A 20,822-nucleotide genomic window follows, 5' to 3' on the forward strand; every position below is an offset into this window, starting at 1 on the left:
GCATTGGCGACGGAGGGCATGGCCCTATGCATTGGTGACGGAGGGCATGGCCCCATAAGTCGGTGACGGAGGGCATGGCCCTAAATGTGGGTGACGGAGGGCATGGCCCTATACGTTGGTGGCGGGGGCATGGCCCTATACCTTGGTGACGGAGGGCATGGCCCTATACCTTGGTGACGGAGGGCATGGCCCTATACCTTGGTGACGGAGGGCATGGCCCTATACATTGGTGACGGAGGGCATGGCCCTATACATTGGTGACGGAGGGCATGGCCCTATACATTGGTGACGGAGGGCATGGCCCTATACATTGGTGACGGAGGGCATGGCCCTATACGTGGTGGCGGAGGGCATGGCCCTGTACGTGGTGATGGAGGGCATGGCCCTATACATTGGGACGGTGGGCATGGCCCTGTGGTTAGGGGGGAGGACCTGCCGGCGGTTTGAGCGCGTGGACCAGACAGCACGGGGTTGGAGGGGGGTCCGCGGCAGCCATATAGTTAGGGGGTGGTCCTGCCGAATGGGGGCAGGTGGCACGTCCCGGGTTGAGGGAGGGGGAGTCCTAGGGGGGGTCGAGGACCGTTAGCACGTCCCTCGAGTGGCGGTTTTCCTAATATATGGGGGAAGAGTAGGAGAACTGTTTGGATTATCGGGGGGTAGGTCAAGCACAATAAAGTATTTAGCCAGGTGGAGAGGCAAATTGACGTTATGCTAATTGTTACTGTTTGTGGATTGTGGGAATCAGTTAGGGGAGGGGGTGGGGGTGAGGCAGGAAATTACATATTTATGAGGTTTAGATTGTGCGGCGCAGGCCAAGGATGTTATTGTGTAGGATGCACCTGCTTCCAATAAAGCGGCCTTTGTCACACTTACATTGAGTCTCGGGTCGGTGCTTTCTTCCCCCCCCCCCCTTTCGCCAATGGGCCTCAATGGGGTCCTGGGGGGGGGGGCGGCCGACCGAAGGGAGGCCTGCCCCGCCCGGGGGAATTTGGGGCCGGGGAAAGGAGGGGGTAGAGATGGCGCCAAACGGTGACGGGCTTGGTTGTTTCAGTAGCTTTTGGGCTGGGGGGCGGGGCTTGGTTGGGCTTCCTTTGGGGTGGGCTGTGGTAATCGCCCGGCCACGCGGCAGAGACACCATTTTAAGTGAGGTGTCTCGGCCGCCGGGCGGGGGGTGGCGGTTGGACACATTTTTTCCCCTCCCACCCTCCCTGGGCCATGATTCGGGGGGGGGGGTGCCCACGGGCAGGCATCGCCCTTTACGGGGGAGCTTCCTTTGCGGGGGAGTTTGGGGGCGATGGGGATTTTGGGCTTGGTTTTGTTGGAGGCTGGTGCAAATAGGGGTTTTGAAGGGGGTGATGAGTGTGTTGGACGTTACATCTTGGTGTCCTTAAGCTCAATCCTTTTTTGTATGAATAGAATCAGAAGAGTCCGTGCTTTGTGGAAAATTGCTCTTTATTTGTATAGATTAAAACGTGGACAGCCGACACGTGTTTCGCCCGGTGGCGAATTGCGCCAGGGCTTTTTCAAGGCTGTTTACACTGTTTTGTATTCGGTGCACAAAGTGGGTTTTTGGATTGGGTGGGGGGTTTTCGCATGTCGCTGGAGCAGGTGTGGGGTGCATTCTGTATGTAGGGGCGGTTCTTCCTAATATATGGGGGAAGAGTAGGAGAACTGTTTGGATTATCGGGGGGTAGGTCAAGCACAAAGTATTTAGCCAGGTGGAGAGGCAAATTGACGTTATGCTAATTGTTACTGTTTGTGGATTGTGGGAATCAGTTAGGGGAGGGGGTGGGGGTGAGGCAGGAAATTACATATTTATGAGGTTTAGATTGTGCGGCGCAGGCCAAGGATGTTATTGTGTAGGATGCACCTGCTTCCAATAAAGCGGCCTTTGTCACACTTACATTGAGTCTCGTGTCGGTGCTTTCTTCCCCCCCCCCTTTCGCCAATGGGCCCCAAATCAGAAAGACAGACGTGATAGGGATAACATTTTTTTTTTCAGCGTTCCCCGATACTGGAGACGGATATGCAGGGAGGGATTCACTGGAAAAGGCGCCTGAAAAGTGTGGGTAGCACCCTCGCTCCCAGCCTTGACCCAGATCGGGGATAGAGCTGTGTGGCAGGAGTAGCAGGTCGGGGCAGGTGAAAGCCATACTCTGCACTTACTGGCCAGTGCTCAGCAGCACTCAAACACACAGCCCTGCACCGCACGGCTTTGGAAACAAATTCCACTATCCTCTTCATATAGTGGAGGATGGAAACGCAAACAGAAGTGGATTTAGAAACGACACCGCTGTTCTAAAGTGAATTTTTTTTCATCCTAAACAATGCTTAGAAACGAATGGCTGTATGTGGTGGCGGCACTGGATAAATTTTTACCCAGCGCTGCTGACAGTCTCTTCACTCCCGCCCTGGCACCGTCAGGACCCGTAGCGCCCCCGCATTCCTCCCTCCCTCGTTAAGATAGGGACTTAAGTAGGGCCGCAGGGTGGGGGAGAAGGAGGTCCCGGAGAAGGTGAAGAGCAGAGACCGGTCATCCACATTGTAGACCGAGAGCCTGCCCGCCTCATAGTCCAGGAAGAGACCCACAGCCCTGGGGGGCGCATGGGGGGTCAGGAGGATGGAAGGGGAGGTGGCAGCGATATATTTACCATCTCTGAGCCCCACTGTCCAGTATCCATCCTCAGGTGTTGCTGTGATCCTCCCCTTCCTGCTCACAGCCTCGTCACACACTCCCAGCTCCCAGCCCGCCTTGTCCCCCACCTCCACCTCCCAGTAATGCCTCCCGGAGCTCAGCCTCTCTCTCCCCAGGACAGCGACGACAGGGTTGAATCTCTGGGGCGTGTCGGGCTGACCCTGGTCTCTGTCGCCCAGCCTCACGCTCCTTCCGGCCTCAGACAGGATGAGCCTCCGATGAGCGGTGTCCGGATCCAGGGTCACCGCAGCTGCAAGAGAAGCAGAGATCAGAGGTCAGAAACCACCCGTCCACAATAAACACGTCACTCTTACTCAGCCGGTCGCTGCAGCAGCCCCACCCCGACTGACCTCATGCTCATTTCACCAGCACCCCCGTTTAATCGTAGTAATTAAGGGTATAATCATCATCACAGCGTCTTTTCAAAATGCCCTTAGTGGTGAAGTATTGCTGTCTGTAAGTGCTGTAAGTATCAGGTTATTATAGCTCACAGGTGTCATAGCTCACAACTGACTCCAGGTGGGGCAGGGCTTTAATTACCCCGGGTCCTGCCGGTGCTAAACACCAGGAGCCCTGGCAGGTTCCTATCAAGCCTCACCCTCAGTGAAAATGCTCCTGCCCGAGGCCACGCAGTGGCCATCAGGAGGGCGGGCCCCTAGTCACGGAGGGCTGTCCCCCCGTCCCTTTCAGTGGTCACTCCTCCCCTGGGCAGGCGACGCCCAGTTGGAGGGGGGGCGGGTCTGTGACGCGCGTCCGGGGCGGCAGGCAGAGGGGCTATATCTCTCCCCCTCGCCTTGTATAGGCCTCTTTGCCGCTCCGGACGTCGCCCGCGTTACGTCGGGGACACTCTTTTGTACTCGTCACTCTGGCTTAGGTGGTCGTGTCGATGGAGTTGCCGTGATACTAGGACGTCGGGTCCCTGGTTTGTCTCGTGCACGTGGTGAGTGGCGGGGGACGGTGTTGTAAGCTCTTGTGTTTAAATGTCGACCGTTTTGCGCTTCATTTGGCATTGGGGCATTTGGGGGGCCCGTCCGGTTTCTCGCATGCTGGGGAGCATAGTGAGTGTGTGGCAGAGGGAACGGAGCAATTTGTTAGGGGCACTGAGCCCTCTGCGGTTGCAGAGAAGTGTGGCACTCTGGTTAGAGCGGCGGTCTCCGAAACAGAGATTGGGCCTGGGACCAGGGTTTTAGTAGCGGCGCGGCACGGATAATTCTCGCATCGGCGCCTGCTTCACGATTGTTAGAGTAAATTGTTGAAATGGCATATACGACATGAGGACGGAGCAAATACTTGGGGTTTTCCCCGAATTTAAAATAGATGTGTTCCTGCGTTCATGCGATGATTTCTACTCAGCACTGTGGGGTACTATGCGTCCTAATGCCTTGCCAGATAGATTTTACGGACAAACGTTTTAGAGGCCCTCTGCAGTTATCTGTGTACATGGTATGTTTTCAGAGGATCAGTGAGCTTTGCTTTCTTTAGTATTGCCCGCCTTACATGCAGTTCACAAAACGGACCTCCGAGGGTATCCCACGTGGCTAATTCTTACGTGCATGAATTTATTGGGTGATCTCGTGAGTATGCCCCAGTGGGAGCGTGTTTCATCAAGTGTGCGCCTTGATGTGTCGCTGTGCGCAGACTCAACTGTACAGTTTGGTATGCACGACGGGGCGAGTGGGGGGTAGAGTATTAGTACCTTCCATATATCACAAGTGTGTTAATTTTCAGCTCGTGTCTACATATTGAGCACGGTGGGCGGACTCGGCACGTGATCCTCGTGCTACAGCCTTTGTATTAGCATGCTGTGCGCGAGATTAGGAGTGCATTGATGCAATCGCTCCGGGGCCACAGAACAGAGGTGTGTTATTCTGTTGCTCGAGCTTCGCGGCTTTTGGAACAGGAGCGACATGCCTTTCCGAGCGCAATGGTGTTGATGGGCCCCCTCTCTTACAAAGGGTGTATACTAGCATTGGCCATGGTATCTCGATGCTCAATTGAGAGCCTTGTTTATTTTGAAAGTGTGGCATTGCATACTTCAAGGCTATGGATGAGCCTTACGTGCGCAATTTGTATAGTGTGATTGATTTATTTACTCCGGGTATTAGATAATTGTGCGCGAAGGTTCAGCCCTCTACGCGTGTACATGTATGCTGCGATCGTAATTACAAGGGGAGCATAGTATCATTGGGCCTAGTATCTCGAGGCTCAATATTATCGTTATCATGTAAACGCTTCACATTTCAGCGGTTCGCATCTGCAGTGTTGGGGTGTATGGTGCGTTTACCCTGGGCAACATGTTCGAGAATGTCAGTTATATTATCGCTTCTTCTATTTATGTCAGGTTTGCAGTAACAGGTCGTTATGCATGTGCGTGGCTGCAGTGTATTTAACGTATTAAATGCTTTTTGTGCAATGCCACGTGTTGGGGTTGCCGCCATTTTAGGGGATGCCGCCATTGCCGGGGGGGGGGCATGCCTTCAGGGGCCGTCATGTCTTGGTTGCATGCTGTGGTAACATTACTCGTCAGGGGATGTATGGTTTCCCAGGGCCACGTGGCCCGCAGCTACAGTGCTCTCCCCTTTTCCTCCTCATCTGTGCCATGCTGGGATCCTGCAGCGTTTGGCAAAGAGTTCGACGAGGCTCCGGTGGTTTGACCTCGGGGCCGCGTGGGAGCGCAGCCACAGCGGGATCGTCTCGGCTTGGTGGCCACTTGTTTTGTCTCTATTTCTTCCTCAGGTTTGAACATTTCAAGGCGATATGTCTGGTATGGGGCGTATGACTTGCTTAAAGCGCCAATTTTAGGGCGGTGTGTCCGGCGTCTTTTGCGGCATGCGGCTGCGTTGGACAGTTTTGCAATGGGTCGTGTGGGTCTGCGTAGGTGCACGATGCGCTGCTCCAGGTCCCACGTTGTTGAGTAAACTAACATAAATTGTTTTATTTCCTCCCGTTGCAGGCCCGACTCGCATCCAACCCCCCCCCCCTTTTTTTTTCGCACTCCTCGGTGCTGCGCGGTGTCCCACAGCTTCAGCCAATTGTTGCGGGGTATGTATCAGTGAAGCGTGGGGGGCCGGCTTAAGTTGGAGTCGGTGTGTGAAGGATCTTGCGTAATGTTTGAGGCCTCACGTTGGCCGGGGTGGGGTTCTGGGTTGCAATATTTGCAGTTGCGTTCACGCCCCCCCCTGCGCCCCTGCCTTAGGGCGTGCGGTGGCGCGTGTACATAGAACCGGCAGCCGTGAGTATTGCTTCCATGCTTAAATTGTATGTGCTATTGGAGTATAGTTCCGCGCAATGGGTAAGCCTATTCCGCGCGCGATGGTGTTATGGCGTCGTGATTACAAGGGGGTATAGTTGCATAGGGCCAGAGTATCTTAGGCTCAATTGGGTGCCTCGTGCAATTTTTTCATGTGCCATTGTTTATTGCTGCGAGTTTGGTAAGTACATTGCGGGCGCAAATTTGTTGCCTGAGTCAGCATTCTTAAAGGGTTTGTAGTGTCAAAAGTAGATAGTGTCTTCGACAATAGTACCCCCTGGCACAATCGATCGAACTTGCGGCGACGCATATTTCTGCGTGAGAGATAAGCCGTTTCGGCCGCAACCTTGTTTTGTGTTCTATTATGCATTTGGTGTATAGCATCATGGGCCGTAAGCGGTCGTCTGCTGCGTCGGAAACGGGGTCGAGTCCTGGTATGACACTACCCAGACCGCTGCAGTTGTAATTCAGGTACACACTTGCTTATCCCTGCAAGATGGAGCAGACTTTTCCCGTTCAGCGTCAGTGTCTTCTCTATAGCAATACAATAGGTGGCATCCTGTACATTTTAGAGCGCTTAACAATAGGAACATCACTGATACAGGGGAGCACCATGGTGAGCACATTTAAGCAAACGCCTAGTTATATGTAGCAAGTGTCAAGCGTGCGCATCTATAAGAGGTGCATTACAAGAGGAAAAGGGGCACGTGCGCAAGTTACGTTGTTTCTATATTACAAGTATGAGTGCATCATTGCAAAGTTTTGAGGACACCCTGTGGCAGGAATAGGTAAGCCAGATAGCAGTTTGTAGCATGCCTTTGGTCCTATTCATTCGGGTAGTTGATGTCATTTCCTATAGGGTGGCCCCCTGTCCTGTCTGGTGTGGGCAGTAGTAACACGACAACATGCGCAATAAAAGGTCCAGGCAGGAGCGAGGGCATTGGGTTGTTTCCACTTCCCTGCTGATTGTTTGCCGTTAGCCATGGAGGCCCTTGCAGGCTGTTTATTCTGTGTTCCTTATGGTAGCCTTTTCCTGCGCTTCAGGGGAACTTTCCTGGGATCTTTCGCCCTGCAGCGTCGATTGGTGTCTAGGGCTACCCCCCCAGCAGACTAGATGCGCTTCATTATACAGTAATACATTTGCAAGATTACAGGCAGTAGGAGTCGATTGAATCTGTATGGTATCAATTGACTCAAGCAACTCCAATGCGCTTTCTGCCCCAGCACTGTGTTCATGTAGGCGGCTGAGCGATTCACAATAGGAACAGTATTGACACAGGAGGAGAAACATACTATGGTACAGACTACAAGTGGTCTTTCAAGGAAAGAGTGGCGTTTGTATGTTTCACAATCGTATCTAGCTCTTGTGCGCACATTGTTCTAGGTGTCTGAGGCCCGCATAGAAGAACCATTTTCGAGTAATACAAACCATGCTGTATGCTTCCATCATGCTGTGGGGCAGGAGCTGTAGCTTTGTCTTAATAAGTGTTTTATATAGCGCGGCCTTGCCCATAGGTGTCAGGGCGCATTACAGAGAATCAGTTTCACTACAGGGCCGCCGAGCTAATTATTCTATTGGACAGAAACGTCTAGGAAGTGTTTAATTACACAAGCTATGTTCTGCCATATGGATTGTGTACCCCTGTATTGGAAGTGCTAGAGTATGTGTGTGAGGCAACCGAGCTAGCAGCAAGCAGACACTGCATCGTAGGTGGTGAATTATGTGTACGTTTAACTGGGTGCCCATATTAGGGATTTGGGTTACTCCAGACAAACAGTGAGCCAACCATGTATGAGGTGATCGGTATTACAGGTGACCGTGTATCCAGTTCTAAGATCTTATGCGATACACCAGCCAAGCAAATGCTACTGCATGGTGTGACAACATGTACACACAACCGTTTGCTGGTGTACAGGAGATGGGCAGTGTTTCAGGCCACCAGCACACAGATACAGTATGTGGTGGCTTAAATTTTAATGGGATTGGGTGCCCATCTTTAGGGGGCCTTTACTAGAGCGAGCCATCCTCTGCTTGATATATGTTTGGGTGTCTGAGGCATGTTTGACGGAGAAGTGCGACGCACCAGAACCTGCATGCTGTGGCCGAAGGGCATGTAAATGAGAGGCATGTAAATCAGTGGCCATGCAGAGGAGTTGCATGGAACAGACACGGGGTGAGGGGTGCGCAGCGTACATGTGAATGAGCGCCTGTCTCCCGCAGGAGTGATACTGAGCAATGGGTCATGTGTGCACAGCTGTCGTATGATTGACTGCTCATTCCAGGGGAGGTGCGTAGTTGTGCGCTCGGTGGATATGTATGGGAATGTACGCCTGCTACTGCGCATTTGTAGGACCATGTGTAGCGTTTGTGGGACCCCATCTATCATTACCCAAAAACAAGATAGTGCAACTGTCTTAACATATGTACGTAGAACACAACAGTGTGTAATCAGTGTGCCAAAGGTGTTAATATTCAGTCACGTTTTATATATTTGGCGCCTTTTAGGTCTGTTCTAATACAGTAGAGCAGGCACTCCACAGAATTTCACGTCCTTGTGTGCTAGGGGGAGCCCAGAGCCGCGTTGTGACTCTATAATTGCTGTGTGGAACTTTTCTTTGGCCCCTGAATATCATACATATTGCAGATTTGCTGTTGCGCATCCTCCTGTGGCCCTCAATTGGGAGGGGTCCTCACTTTTGGGTATTATCTTACTGTACTGTCATGGTAAGGTATGACTGCGTGGAAGTCCGTCTAGGATGTGCCAAAATTAGGAGATTTAGCTATTTCTAGGTCTAGCCCTAAGCTGATAGGTCCATAATAACCCATTGTGCATAGAAATCTCCGGGGGCCTTAACCAAGAGGTATAGTTAGTATTGTCTTGGAACAATCTCGGGACCTGCACTGTTGTAAGTTTAACCTATGAGAAGAAAAGGTCTCATGTCAATAGCCAATTTGCTTCCATCATACTGCTGTTGTCTGTCTGTTCTTCCAAGGCTCTGGAATCTAGAAGGCAGCCTATCTGCAGAGCAATCAGTTCGGGAGCACCTGCTGCCTATCAGTAGTATGTAGGGTATGCAGCCGGAAGTGTTACTCATTCCACATCTGGTGGAGTATCTTTGCAACCACTGCCTGAGCCTGGACTGCCAATAATACCTAAAGAAGTGGGCCCCTAGTAGGCTCAATATAGAATTGCTCCAGAAGTGAAGTTCAGCTGCTTTGGAAATTCAGAACGTCTCCAGTCTCCAACGCCCCTTTTGCTTGTTTTCACTATTATAGGTGGTGGCATCGCACGGTGGGCTCCTATCAGGAATTGGACACACCGTGTCTCATTCTCGGTTATGTGGCGGTGAGAGGTTGGCCTGAGGTTTGACATCGACAATATTGGGAGCACCGGTGTGCAGCCTAAATCCCTTATGGCGGGGGTCGGAAGTCAACGTTTTAGACAAGCTATTTTGTGGTAGCATGGTCTAAGAGCCTCCAGGCCGGGGGGCATGTGTACCAGCTGTTTACTTGTGCAAGCCTATATATCAAATACAAGTACACCACGCAAGTGATACTAAATTATGCATTGCGCACTGAAATATCCCTCTGTAATTTGCTGAAGTATAGTTGCACAAGCGTACATAAAGCGCAATTTACAGTTGAAGTTTGTTAACTGTGCCTCAGCAGCAGTTTTACAAGACTGGGTGTAGTCTGCTGAGGCTTTGTGTGAAGGTGTGTGGTGGATTTCAGTGGCTGCGCTGGCTCTCCCATTCTATAGATTAGGGAGCGATAGCAGCAGGGGAGGCCGCCGCATCACGCGGTTTATTTACAGGGGTATGACCTTGCGAGCCTGGGGTAGTCTACACTATTGCTGTAGAGGGATTTGTTCTCGGGGGTATATGCTGATTAGTGGCTAAGGGGCTTTAGTTTAAGCGGGCGTGTCTTCCTTACAGATAAACTATCTTAGAGGTAGCATGGCCTAAGCGTCATGATGCAGGGAGGGATCTTAAGGGTGGCACTTGGTTTCAGTCCCAACAATCCCTTGTTGGTGGTCCTAAGTTTTCCTCTCTGACAAGCTATCTTAGAGGTAGCATGGCCTAGCTGCCTCCAGTCTTCATCCCGAGAGGGCAGGTGTGGCCCGCCATTAAGACCTGTCAATCCTGTATTGACATATGTATGCATCACCCAAGTTATAGTATATGTACTGTTCCGTTCTTTGTCCCTTAGCAGCACAAGCGTTCTTCGGAAGCGCACTTTCTCCATGTTATGCGGTGAACGGCGTTTCACCAGTAGTGGTAACTTAGCTGGGTATGCCAGTGGGCGCTTGTGGTGAAGGATGGGGTTGAGTTTCAGGGCATGTGCTGTAATGCCTATTGTTCAATAGCCTAAGTTGCCTCCAGCCTACAACCCAAGTGGGCAGGTGTTGCCTGCTGTTACGCCAATCCTGTATTGGCATATATAAGACATTGCCCGAGTTGTATAGTATAATATGTACTGACCCCTTCTTTGTCCCTGTGCTCTCTTGAGTATTGCAGCACAGGCGTTCATCGCAAGCACACTTCCTCCATGTTTTGCGGAGAATGGCGTTTCACCAGTAGTGGTAACTTAGCTGGGTATGCCTGCTGACGCTTGTGGTGAAGGGTTGGGTTGAAGTTTCAGGGCATGTGCTGTTACGCCTAGAGTTTGATACGAAGCGCCTGCAGCAGTAAGGGGCCCCCGCTCTTCACTTGTCATTTCCTGTTAGTATAACCTCACGAACCGGGGATGGGTACACTGTGGTTGTAAGGACTAAAAGACCTGGGGGTATCTGCAGATTAGTGGCAGGGGGCCTGGGTTTCTCGTTAGGCATGTAATGTTCATGCCAGCATCAGGTCTCTGCGAGGTGGAAAGAGTCCACCGCTCTTCTGTCGTCTTGGTCTTGTTCATTTGGACTGACCAGATGCTCTGCAGAGCAAGGGTTGCAGGTTTTCCCTAGGAAGCAAGGTGGTGGGGGGACCGGACGGCGACGGTGGCCGCCGGCCGGGCTGTGGCGGAGTTACTGGGCGATCCGGAAGCAGAGAGGTGCAACAATGTACTTCAGACGGCACATAGGGGTGCCAGAGCCTAACCTAGAACCTCATGGGAGGTCTAGGAACACGTGTCGGCGCCCCAGTAGTCCTTCGGGCGGTTGTGGGCCTGAGCAACCGGGGGTTTGCCTGGATACTCCCCGCAAGGGGCGTGAGTAGTATGATTACCATAATGGTGCAGCAGTTGGGTGGTTCGCCACTGTGCTGATTGGCTCATCAGGCGGGCAGGTGGCGAGAATGCGCCTGCCCTTGGATCGCCCGTAAGATAACCCACTGTGATTACATAATGTTGTATGTAATAATAAACCTGCAGGGGGGCGTGGCTTGGGCGCCGATGGCGATGGACGCCTGAGAGCTCGGCTCCGGGACTGTGCCCGGAATTATCCTGTTAATCGGAGGCCGCGGGGCACCCTAGCCCCCGCAAATCGTTGTTCGGCCCGACTGGACCCTACTGAGGCACCTGGCGCAGTCTAGACGGGTGCTGATCCGCCCGAAACTCGAAGTTTGTGGTCCCGAGGAGAGCGACCCAACATGGCGCCCGGACCCCTTTGTCCCCTCGGACGGGACCATTAGACTGGTGGAACGTCGCTGATTACGGTGTGCCCTCCGCTCTTTTGTCTTCCTGGAGAGTGAGGATCTGGACTTTGACCAAACGAGACTCTGGCATTGGTGTTTGAGCCTGGATGGTCGGATGCCCCTACCATAGTGAGCCCCGGCACACGGACGCCTGGAAACCCTGACGGTGGTGCCGACCCCCGACGCAGCGCTTGGCCGCCTCCCCCGATCGACCCGATCCCATGGGAAGCACAGCCCCCTGGCGCCACAAAGTCTCTGGTGGTGTGGGTGGCCCTCGCTCCGGGTCCTCGTCAACCAGACGGGCCTGCCCGGCCTGGCGCCGAGTGTCTCCGCCTCCTCCTCAGTGCTCTCCGACCACACGGTGGTGGCGCGAGCCGAAGCTGTGGAGGTCCACCTGGCCTTGGAGAAGAGGATCGCTAGCCCTCACTCTGAGGGCCAGCAATCGAGAGAGTTATAGCCGACGCCCGCACTCGGTGGCGCCTTTACCTGAGTCCACACTGTGCGCTTCCCGCGACATGGGGAAGCCGAGAGGGGCCAAGGGGACCACCCCGGCCGCCTCTGATTCGGAGACCCCGGACAAGGAGGGCCATGGTGACCCGGGAAGCGCTGGGGGCGCGCCGTTGCAGCAACAGTTTGACCGCGTCCTGGAGGCGATTGCGACCACACGCTCGGCCCTTCAGCAGGACATTGCCCAGGTGGCGACGAGCCTGAGCCTCCTTAGGGCGGATCATGGCAAGTTGTCGGACAGGGTCAAAGAAGTGGAAGGCTCGGTGAAGACCTTGGAGCCGGCGCAGCGATCCTTGGCCGCGACAATGAAAGATGCCCTATCCCGGATTTCTGCCCTGGAACAGCGAGCGGAGGATGCGGAAGGCCGTAACAGGCGCAACAACATCCGAGTGGTAGGCCTGCCGGAGAAGATCGAAGATGGCGACATGGTGGCCTACTTGGAAGCCTGGCTCCGAGACACGGTGGCCCCGGAGGGCTTATCCTCTTTCTACACCCTTGAACGAGCTCATAGGGTCCCGGCAAGGCCACCGCAACAGGGCCGTGCACCGCGTCCGGTGGTAGCGCGCCTCCTGCATTTTCGCGACAGGGACCTTATCCTCAATGCCGCTAGACATAATGGCCCCTTCAAGGTGGAGAACAGCCAGGTGAACATCTTCCCGGACTACACCTATGAAACCCAACGCAGGCGGTTTTCATTCTTAGCGGTCAAGCGCGAGCTCCGGAGTGAGGGCATCCAATACTCGCTCCTATTTCCTGCAAAGCTCCGCATCGTTGTTGATGACAAGACTCAGTTTTTTGATACCCCGGAGGATGTCTGTAACTGGCTTGAACTTTATAGAGCTGGGAAAGATGGTTTCGCCGCCACATCTCAGCCAGCGGCGGAGCCGGGACAGCGACGGCGATCTAAGAGGATACGGAGTCGCCGAGGCCGGTCGGGCGGCCCTTCAACTGCGGAGACATCGACGGAGCGGAAAGGAGTATTAGAGGCGTTGTCTGCACTGTCTGGTTCACGAGATGATACCATTACAGAAGAAGAGAACCCTGGTGGCGAGGGGGCATCGACGGACTCGGAGGACTCGGTGACAGATAGCATCAGCACACCGGTGATCACGCCGAAATCGGTTGAGGACCTTCTAGATGGACAGGGTTGATGGGGTGAGCTGCATCCTTTTGGGTGGGGGCCCGTAGCGGGGGTGGCGGGAGCCGATGCTTCAGCATGATCTCCGGGGAAGCGGGGGGTGGGGTGCCTTGCTTTTGCCCCGAGGGTTACCGATACTGTTTTGGGCTTGCTTCAGTCCTGGTAGCCAGGGCATCGAGGGCCCACTGCCACCACCCAGCCCGCACCTGGCCCTTAAGGCCTTCCTACGGTGGCGACCGTAGGATTAGTTGGGGACGAAGGGTTTTCTGAGGGTATGGTTTGGATGGGAACTAGATGGAGCTTTTTGGGTCCTGTTCTGGGGAGGGTGGGCAGGGGTTTGGTTAGCATAAGATTTGTTGAGTTTTGGTTGGGGGAAATGGCCGCCATCAGTGCTGGGTTGATTGTTGTTTGCTCTTTGTTGGGACCCAGATGGGGAGACTTTGCACGAACAGTATGGGACAATGGCTGACGTTGCTAATGTGAAGTGTATTACTTGGAATGTGCGGGGGCTTCATACCATGTCTAGGCGGCACAAAGTCCATGCTTATTTAGTGCGTAGGGGAATACAAATGGCGCTGCTGCAGGAGACCCATCTGAACAAGGCGGAAGGGGCGGCGCTGCAGCGTAGGTGGAGGGGGCAGGTCTTCTACACGTCGTACTCCGCGTATGCCAGGGGGGCGCTAATTTGGATTAGAGCTGGGGTTCCCTTCCAGGTCACAAACTCAGTGGTAGATCCAGAGGGGCGCTACGTGGCCATTTCGGGCACACTGGGGGGGAGGGACCTGAATGTTTGCTGTGTATACGCACCTAACACGTGGCCCTTCGCTGGTTTCCGGGGGCGCCGGCGGTGCCCACCTGGAAGTTACGTCCTGAGATCCTCGAGGACACTGTGTTCAAAGCGGAATTAGGGGACAAGATCGAGGAGTATTTCGCGTCCAACAGGGGCACTGCGAGCTCGAGAGCGCTGGAGTGGGATGCTTTTAAGGTGGTGGTGAGGGGTTATTGCATCACCAAGAAGGTAGGTATGAGGCGGGTTATCCTCGATGACTTAGACGTGGCTGATCGGAGGCTTCGTGAGTTGGAACTCCGCCGCCCCGGGCACCCTGAACTTCAGGGACGCACGGCAGAGGCGAAGGAGGCGGTGGCGGCCGAGGTCGAGCGGCTGCGCTGCTTCGACTACAAGGCCTATACGGTTCGGTCCCTCGCAGAAGGGGATAGATCGAGCGCATTGCTGGCATGGCTGGCTAACCCTACGCGCCAGACCTCACAGACGACGTCCATGCGCAAGGCGGACGGGACCATGGTGCACACTCAACCGGAGATCCTAGGCTGCTACCGGCACTACTACGATCAGCTATATCGCAGTCGTGCTGCCAAAGACCCCGACCTTCTCGAGGACTATCTGAGGCCCCTGGAGCTCCCAACGGTGGAGCCTGACGTGGCGAAAGCCCTGGGGTCCGATATTGAACTGGGGGAGATCCGCAGCTCCATTAAAATGATGGCGCGGAACAAGACCCCGGGTCTAGACGGTCTTCCTGTGGAATTTTACGCGGCCTATGCCGACCTCCTGGCTCCGAGACTGGTGATCGTATACAGAGAGGCGAAGAGGCTTGGCCGACTCCCCGGCTCGATGCGCGAGGCCCTGGTGGTTCCCCCCCCTCAAGCCGGGACGGGACTCGGCCGATCCGGCGTCCTACCGTCCCTTATCGATGCTGATGGTTGATTATAAGATTCTGAGCAGCATCTTGGCCTCGAGACTGCTGGGCCACATGAGCTCCCTGGTGCATGAAGACCAAGCTGGGTTCATCCCCAAGCGCAACACGACAATGAACATCCGTAGGTTGTTCCGCTTGCTGGGTGAACCGCTTGTAGATGCTCCGTGCCCGGTGGTCCTATCGGTAGATTTAGAGAAGGCATTTGATAGCCTGGAATGGGACTACCTGCACGCTGTGTTGCGGCGGTTCGGCCTCGGCGAGGGTTTCATCAGATGGACCGCGGTATTGTATACTTCCGTATCGGCCAGGGTTCGAGCGGGTCCGTTAATTTCCTCACAGTACCCGGTGGAAAGAGGCACGAGACAGGGCTGCTCGTTATCCCCACTTCTCTTCGCGCTGGCGGTGGAGCCTCTTGCACTGCTACTCCGATCGGGGGCTCATTACAATGGCTTCTGGACACCTTCGGGCCCGCACCACATTTCGCTATATGCCGACGACCTGTTGCTCTTCCTTGAGGACCCAGTTGTAGCCCTACGTGGAGCGGCGACGGCGCTCACGGCGTTTGGGGAGGTCTCGGGCCTCCGGGTGAATTGGGCTAAGACATGCCTTTTCCCGGTTCGCAGAGGCGCCCCTAGCCCGGCCCTCAATGGAGAGATTAGATGGGAACCTGACTGCTTCAGGTACCTGGGAGTGTATATCTATCATGAACCATCTGACCTCCTGGACGGAAACATTACCAGATGCAGTCGAGCGCTGCGGGGTAATATGGACTTCTGGGCTACGCTACCGCTATCAATGGCGGGGCGGGTCGCTCTCCTCAAAATGGTGGCTCTCCCCCGGTTACTGTATTATTTCCGGGCGTTACCGGTTTGGATCCCGCCGGCCGCATTTAGGCTCCTACGGTCAATGATAGTCGGATTCCTCTGGGGCTCGGGCCGCCGAAGAGTGGCCCTCAAAACCCTGATGAGGCCGAAAGCCGAGGGTGGGCTCGCGGTGCCGGACTTTGAGAAATACTATCTGGCGGCGCAGCTCCAGACCCTCACCCAGGAGATTGCCAGGGAATTTCCGGGGCCCGGAGGACAGGAGAGGTATGGGGATGGCCAGGCATGTTCTCTCTTTCATAGCTCTACGCCAACGTTTGGCCTTGCAAGACCTGACGCTGGAGGAGAAGACCATTCGCCTGTGTTGGAACCAAGCCCACGCTCGGGGCCAATTGCGAATACCGTATGCGCCTGAAATACCTTTAGGGATGCTGACGGCCTTGCCCCATGGCGGTGATTGGTCACAGTTGGCGGACTGGGAGGACGCGGGGCTGCAATTGGTAGGGGATCTTTATGAGGCTGGGGTGCTCTTGCCCTTTCAGGAGCTCATTGACCGCTTCGAGATTCCCCGCGGAGACTTCCTATTGCACTCGGCCCTGGTCCGAGCAATCCAGGCGCACTGGAAAGGCGGACAGGAGGAACCTCCTACGTCTCCGGTGTGCCAATACGTCATGATGTCTGCGGGCACGGTGAAGGCGGTCACATGCCTCTACGGTAGACTGATCAATGAAGGGCTGACCCCCCTTACGACCTTGAGAGCCCGTTGGGAGGCAGACATAGGCAAGGAGATCCCGGAAACGACCTGGTCTCAACTCGTGCGGCGGGCTTGGAAGGGGACGCGCCACGCCCGTTTCCAGTTGGTCCACTATTATGTACTCCATCGGGCATACCTGACCCCGGCGAAAATCCAACAGTACTTCGCCACGAGCTCGGCAACCTGCCCCAGATGCCCGGCGCCGGAGGCAGACCTCCTCCACATGCTGTGGGCCTGCCCGGGTTTGTCCTCCTACTGGGTGGAAGTGGGGAAGACCCTGACGGAGGTGACGGGGAGGCCCCTATCGGTCGATGCTGCGGTGGGACTCTTGCATTGGTTTCCACATACCCCTAAAAACAAAATTTCCAGTAAATTTATTGATTTGGGGCTTCTCTTGGCTAAGCGAGAGGTGACCAGGAACTGGAAGGCACGAGCTGGTCCGACTGGGAGCAGATGGCACAGCGAACTCTTGAAGTGGGCGGCGGGAGAAAGCACGCTGAGATACCAACTAGCTGGGAGACAGCATAATGAAAAGACACAGGAGGCAGCGCTAGAATGGGAGACAATTGCGCCCCCAGCGACTCTGATAGCGAGAATGCGGCGCGCCCCGAGTCCCGATAGGCGATTGCGATTTCTATCTCTGATGCTCTCCTCTTGGGTCCTTTCATGAATCCTACTGCGGCTGCTACCATACACTGATGGCGGGGTTGGGTTGGGGAGGGATTACTTTGGAATTTAGTGTTTTGTGGGAGGGATTTTCTTTTGGGTTTTCTGGGCTTGTTTAGAAAAGCAGATGACGGACAGGGAATCATCCGGACCAGCTTTGCTTTCCTGCTGAGCCCCCACTGGATTTTGACGCCTGACCTTTGGGTTGTGGGCTGAATGTTTACGTATGAAAACATGCTGCGGGGGGTGGGTGGGATGCAGTTCATTGATTTTCTTGGTTTTATGATGCTGGTCGTAAATGTAACATTTTGCTGATTCCTGCAATAAAAATATATTTCAAAAAAAAAAAAGTAATAATAAACCTGCAGCAATTTTTCCCAATCTTAACACTTGTGTCTGTGTGTTATTTGCGGGATGTTGTGTAAGTTGGGGCGGGGGGTTCCTGTTGCCCTGATGTGACTATGCACCTGCCCGAGGCCACGCAGTGGCCATCAGGAGGGCGGGCTCCCCGTCCCTTTCAGTGGTCACTCCTCCCCTGGGCAGGCGACGCCCAGTTAGAGGTGGGGCGGGTCTGTGACGTGCGTTCGGGGCGGCAGGCAGGCAGAGGGGCTATATCTCTCCCCCTCGCCTTGTTTAGGCCTCTTTGCCGCTCCGGAATTCGCCCGCGTTACGTCGGGGACACTCTTCTCCCTCCCTACCTCTAACCCAGAGTGTCTGCTAGGGGGGGGCTCCCACGGGAGTTTTAATGTGTTCCTTTTTCGTTGCAGGCGGAGTTACTGGGTGATCCGGAAGCAGAGAGGTGCAACAATGTACTTCAGACGGCACATAGGGGTGCCAGAGCCTAACCTAGAACCTCATGGGAGGTCTAGGAACACGTGTCGGCGCCCCAGTAGTCCTTCGGGCGGTTGTGGGCCTGAGCAACCGGGGATTTGCCTGGATACTCCCCGCAAGGGGCGTGAGTAGTGTGATTACCATAATGGTGCAGCAGTTGGGTGGTTCGCCACTGTGCTGATTGGTTCATCAGGCGGGCAGGTGGTGAGAATGCGGCCTGCCCTTGGATCGCCCATAAGATAACCCACCGTGATTACATAATGTTGTATGTAATAATAAACCTGCAGCAATTTTTCCCAATCTTAACACTTGTGTCTGTGTGTTATCTGCGGGATGTTGTGTAAGTTGGGGCGGGGGGTTCCTGTTGCCCTGATGTGACTAGAAACCTTTCCTCGCAGGCAGTCCCAGCCCTCACAAGAGACTCTTGTTTGTTTATCGAGAATGATCTCAAATCCGCAGGGGGCAGAATCGGTGGAGGTCAGAGGTCAGGCTCTAAATGTAACACCTATACAGTCATTTCCTGTCCACGTTTATGCTGCCCAATGGGCGCGGTCCAAGGTCACTGGGGAGTGGAGAGAGAGGGGGCAGCTAGGCTCGCCGTCTGACGTAGGATGGAAAGAGTAACTCAGCGGGCTGTGCCCCATTTAACATGTGAATCATTCATAGGAACCCCACATTGAGCTGTCACAGCCTTTCATCCTTTCTAGGTGGATACCACTGGACACGACTCAGTATTCAGGGCAGTCCATTGTGGTTTGTTAATGCATGTTATTGTACTCTGCAGCACTGACTGCTGAGTGAGGAAAAGAGGGCTTGGCCGACACTGATGGAAATGCAGCGGTGCAAGGGAGAGGGAAGAAAAGCAGGCACGTTGTACTTTGATGACTACAGGTGCCTTTCCCTTAACTTCAGGCAGGGCTGGGGACTGTATCTGCCTCCAGGTGACCGCGAGCACACCAGCAGCCCACCCCTGAATCTTGTGCGCCGCCAAACCTGAGTCTCTAGTTTCACTGTCTCACAGAAGGCTTCTAATGCTGTTGCGTGGATTTGTGTGTGTGTTTTATTTTTTATTTCAAACAAGCGTGCTCACCGCCTTTTTCTCTCTTTATCTGCTATTAATGTACTGAACAATTAGTTTTATGTTTTTTCTGGTGGGTATTTATGTATTTGAAGGGGTCTTCTCATAAAAGAAGCCCCAGGCTGCTCGCGCTCTCTGTGCCTAGAAACACCACCCAAGGAACAAATCCCACCCTCATCATCCGTCGCTCCAAGCACGAGGCCACCCCCCACCCTCCCGCATGAACTTTCTGTTTATTATTGATGTTACGCTAGCCACGGCGATAAGGAAAGTGTAAACTAGACCATTACAACTAAACAATTGTAAAATGCAAGTACAGCTGGACCAGGCGATGGGAATGGGATGAGTGTTTTTCAGAAAGATAAAGCGGGCCCTTTAATCTTCGCTGGGGCCCCTGGGGTTTCACATGGGCTTGTGAAGTTTTGCTCATGAGCGCAAGAGGGGTCCTTCTGTCTGTTGCGCATGCGGGCTGCAGTCTAGTCGGGCACTCAGGCAAACAGGAACAGGAAGCTGCAAGTCATGCCAGTGCTTTGGAAGAGCGTTAGGATAGGGCCGAGGCAGAGTGAGTCACGTGTCCGACTGCGGTCTCCTATAGGCTTCATGGGCTGGGAAGGAGTCAGTCACGTGTCAGGCTGCTGTCTCCTCGGGGCTTCAATAAGCTGGGAAGTAGAAGTGTAGTCATTGAGGTGATACAGGGGCGTAGGAGGCACTAAAATTCTGTGGGGGACAGGGACAACCTTTCCAGTGACCCTATACAAATCACCGCCCGTTAAACAAATACAATCGCATACTTTCGAAGTGAAATATTAAGAAAAGCAGGCATGTTGTCACAATTTTCATTTATCAGTTCAGTTCAGTTCAGTTCAACTTTATTTCGGCTGGTAGCCATAAAAGCAGAGGAGAGACAAAGACAGAAATGGGTATGAAGGAAAAGAGACAGTATTTTCCCCTTCCCTTCCCAGGCCTCTGAGCCTTCCTGCAGCATAACAAAGGGCAGAGGGCGGGTGGCCTCTTTGACTCCAGGCAGGTCAAGTGCAGGGCCATTAGGTAGGCTTTCGCGTGCTAATGGCCCTGCTGAATAACAGAAGGGAGAGAGGAAATTCTTTTGTCCACTCGTGTCCCCTGTGTCCCCCCACTCCAAAATCTGGGGGGGGACATATCCCCCGCATCCCCCACACTTCCTACGCCCATGGTTATGCTGCAGGAAGGCTCAGAAACGTTTATGGATGAGATAAACCCACCTCTAGCAAAAGCTTTATATTTGCAATATAGATACGGGGTATTACAGACCAACGCCCACACATGCAAATGGAGAGATAGCAATGAGGATGGTATTTGTACCCTTTGCCCATCAAAGGCTAAGGAGGATGATGTCCATCTATTGTTTTTCTGCTCTGCTTATGTACTACCTAGACAGCGCTGGATAAAACCTCTGTGCAAAAATTTGGGCGTCAGGACGCTTAAAGAGGCTGAGCGTATTATAAGGTCAAATACCTCACAATTGGTGGTTTTTTGTATAAGCAGATTTTTATTCAATGTGTTTCTTATCAGAAAACGCCTTGGTTATAAACTTTAATGTAATAATGAAATCTGTAGTTTCTCCCACAATGTTAAACAACGTAGAATGCACGGAGTTCAATTTTGTGCAAATCTTGTGGTTTTAAAGTTTTTAAATCTATGTTTTTAGTCTGGCTTTTATAATGTAATAACCTTTTTATGGTTTTTAATTGAATTTTAAGAAT

The 20,822-nt window shown here is 53.6% G+C and overlaps 1 protein-coding gene across 1 annotated transcript in view; it reads right to left on the reverse strand.

Annotated features, from left to right (window-relative positions):
• Positions 1–1,981: 1,981 nt before the first annotated feature.
• The window catches only part of LOC147666494 (E3 ubiquitin-protein ligase TRIM39-like), a 239,047-nt gene continuing 220,206 nt past the window's right edge, over positions 1,982–20,822 (reverse strand). Inside the window, exon 8 of the mRNA XM_086949038.1 lies at positions 1,982–2,945. Coding sequence (XP_086805164.1) covers positions 2,401–2,945 — 545 coding nt within the window. The 3' untranslated portion in view covers positions 1,982–2,400. The remainder of the gene's footprint in view (positions 2,946–20,822) is intronic.

This window comes from Lissotriton vulgaris, unplaced genomic scaffold (genome assembly GCF_964263255.1).
Source record: "Lissotriton vulgaris unplaced genomic scaffold, aLisVul1.2 SCAFFOLD_1516, whole genome shotgun sequence".
NCBI classification, from domain to species: Eukaryota; Metazoa; Chordata; class Amphibia; order Caudata; family Salamandridae; genus Lissotriton; species Lissotriton vulgaris.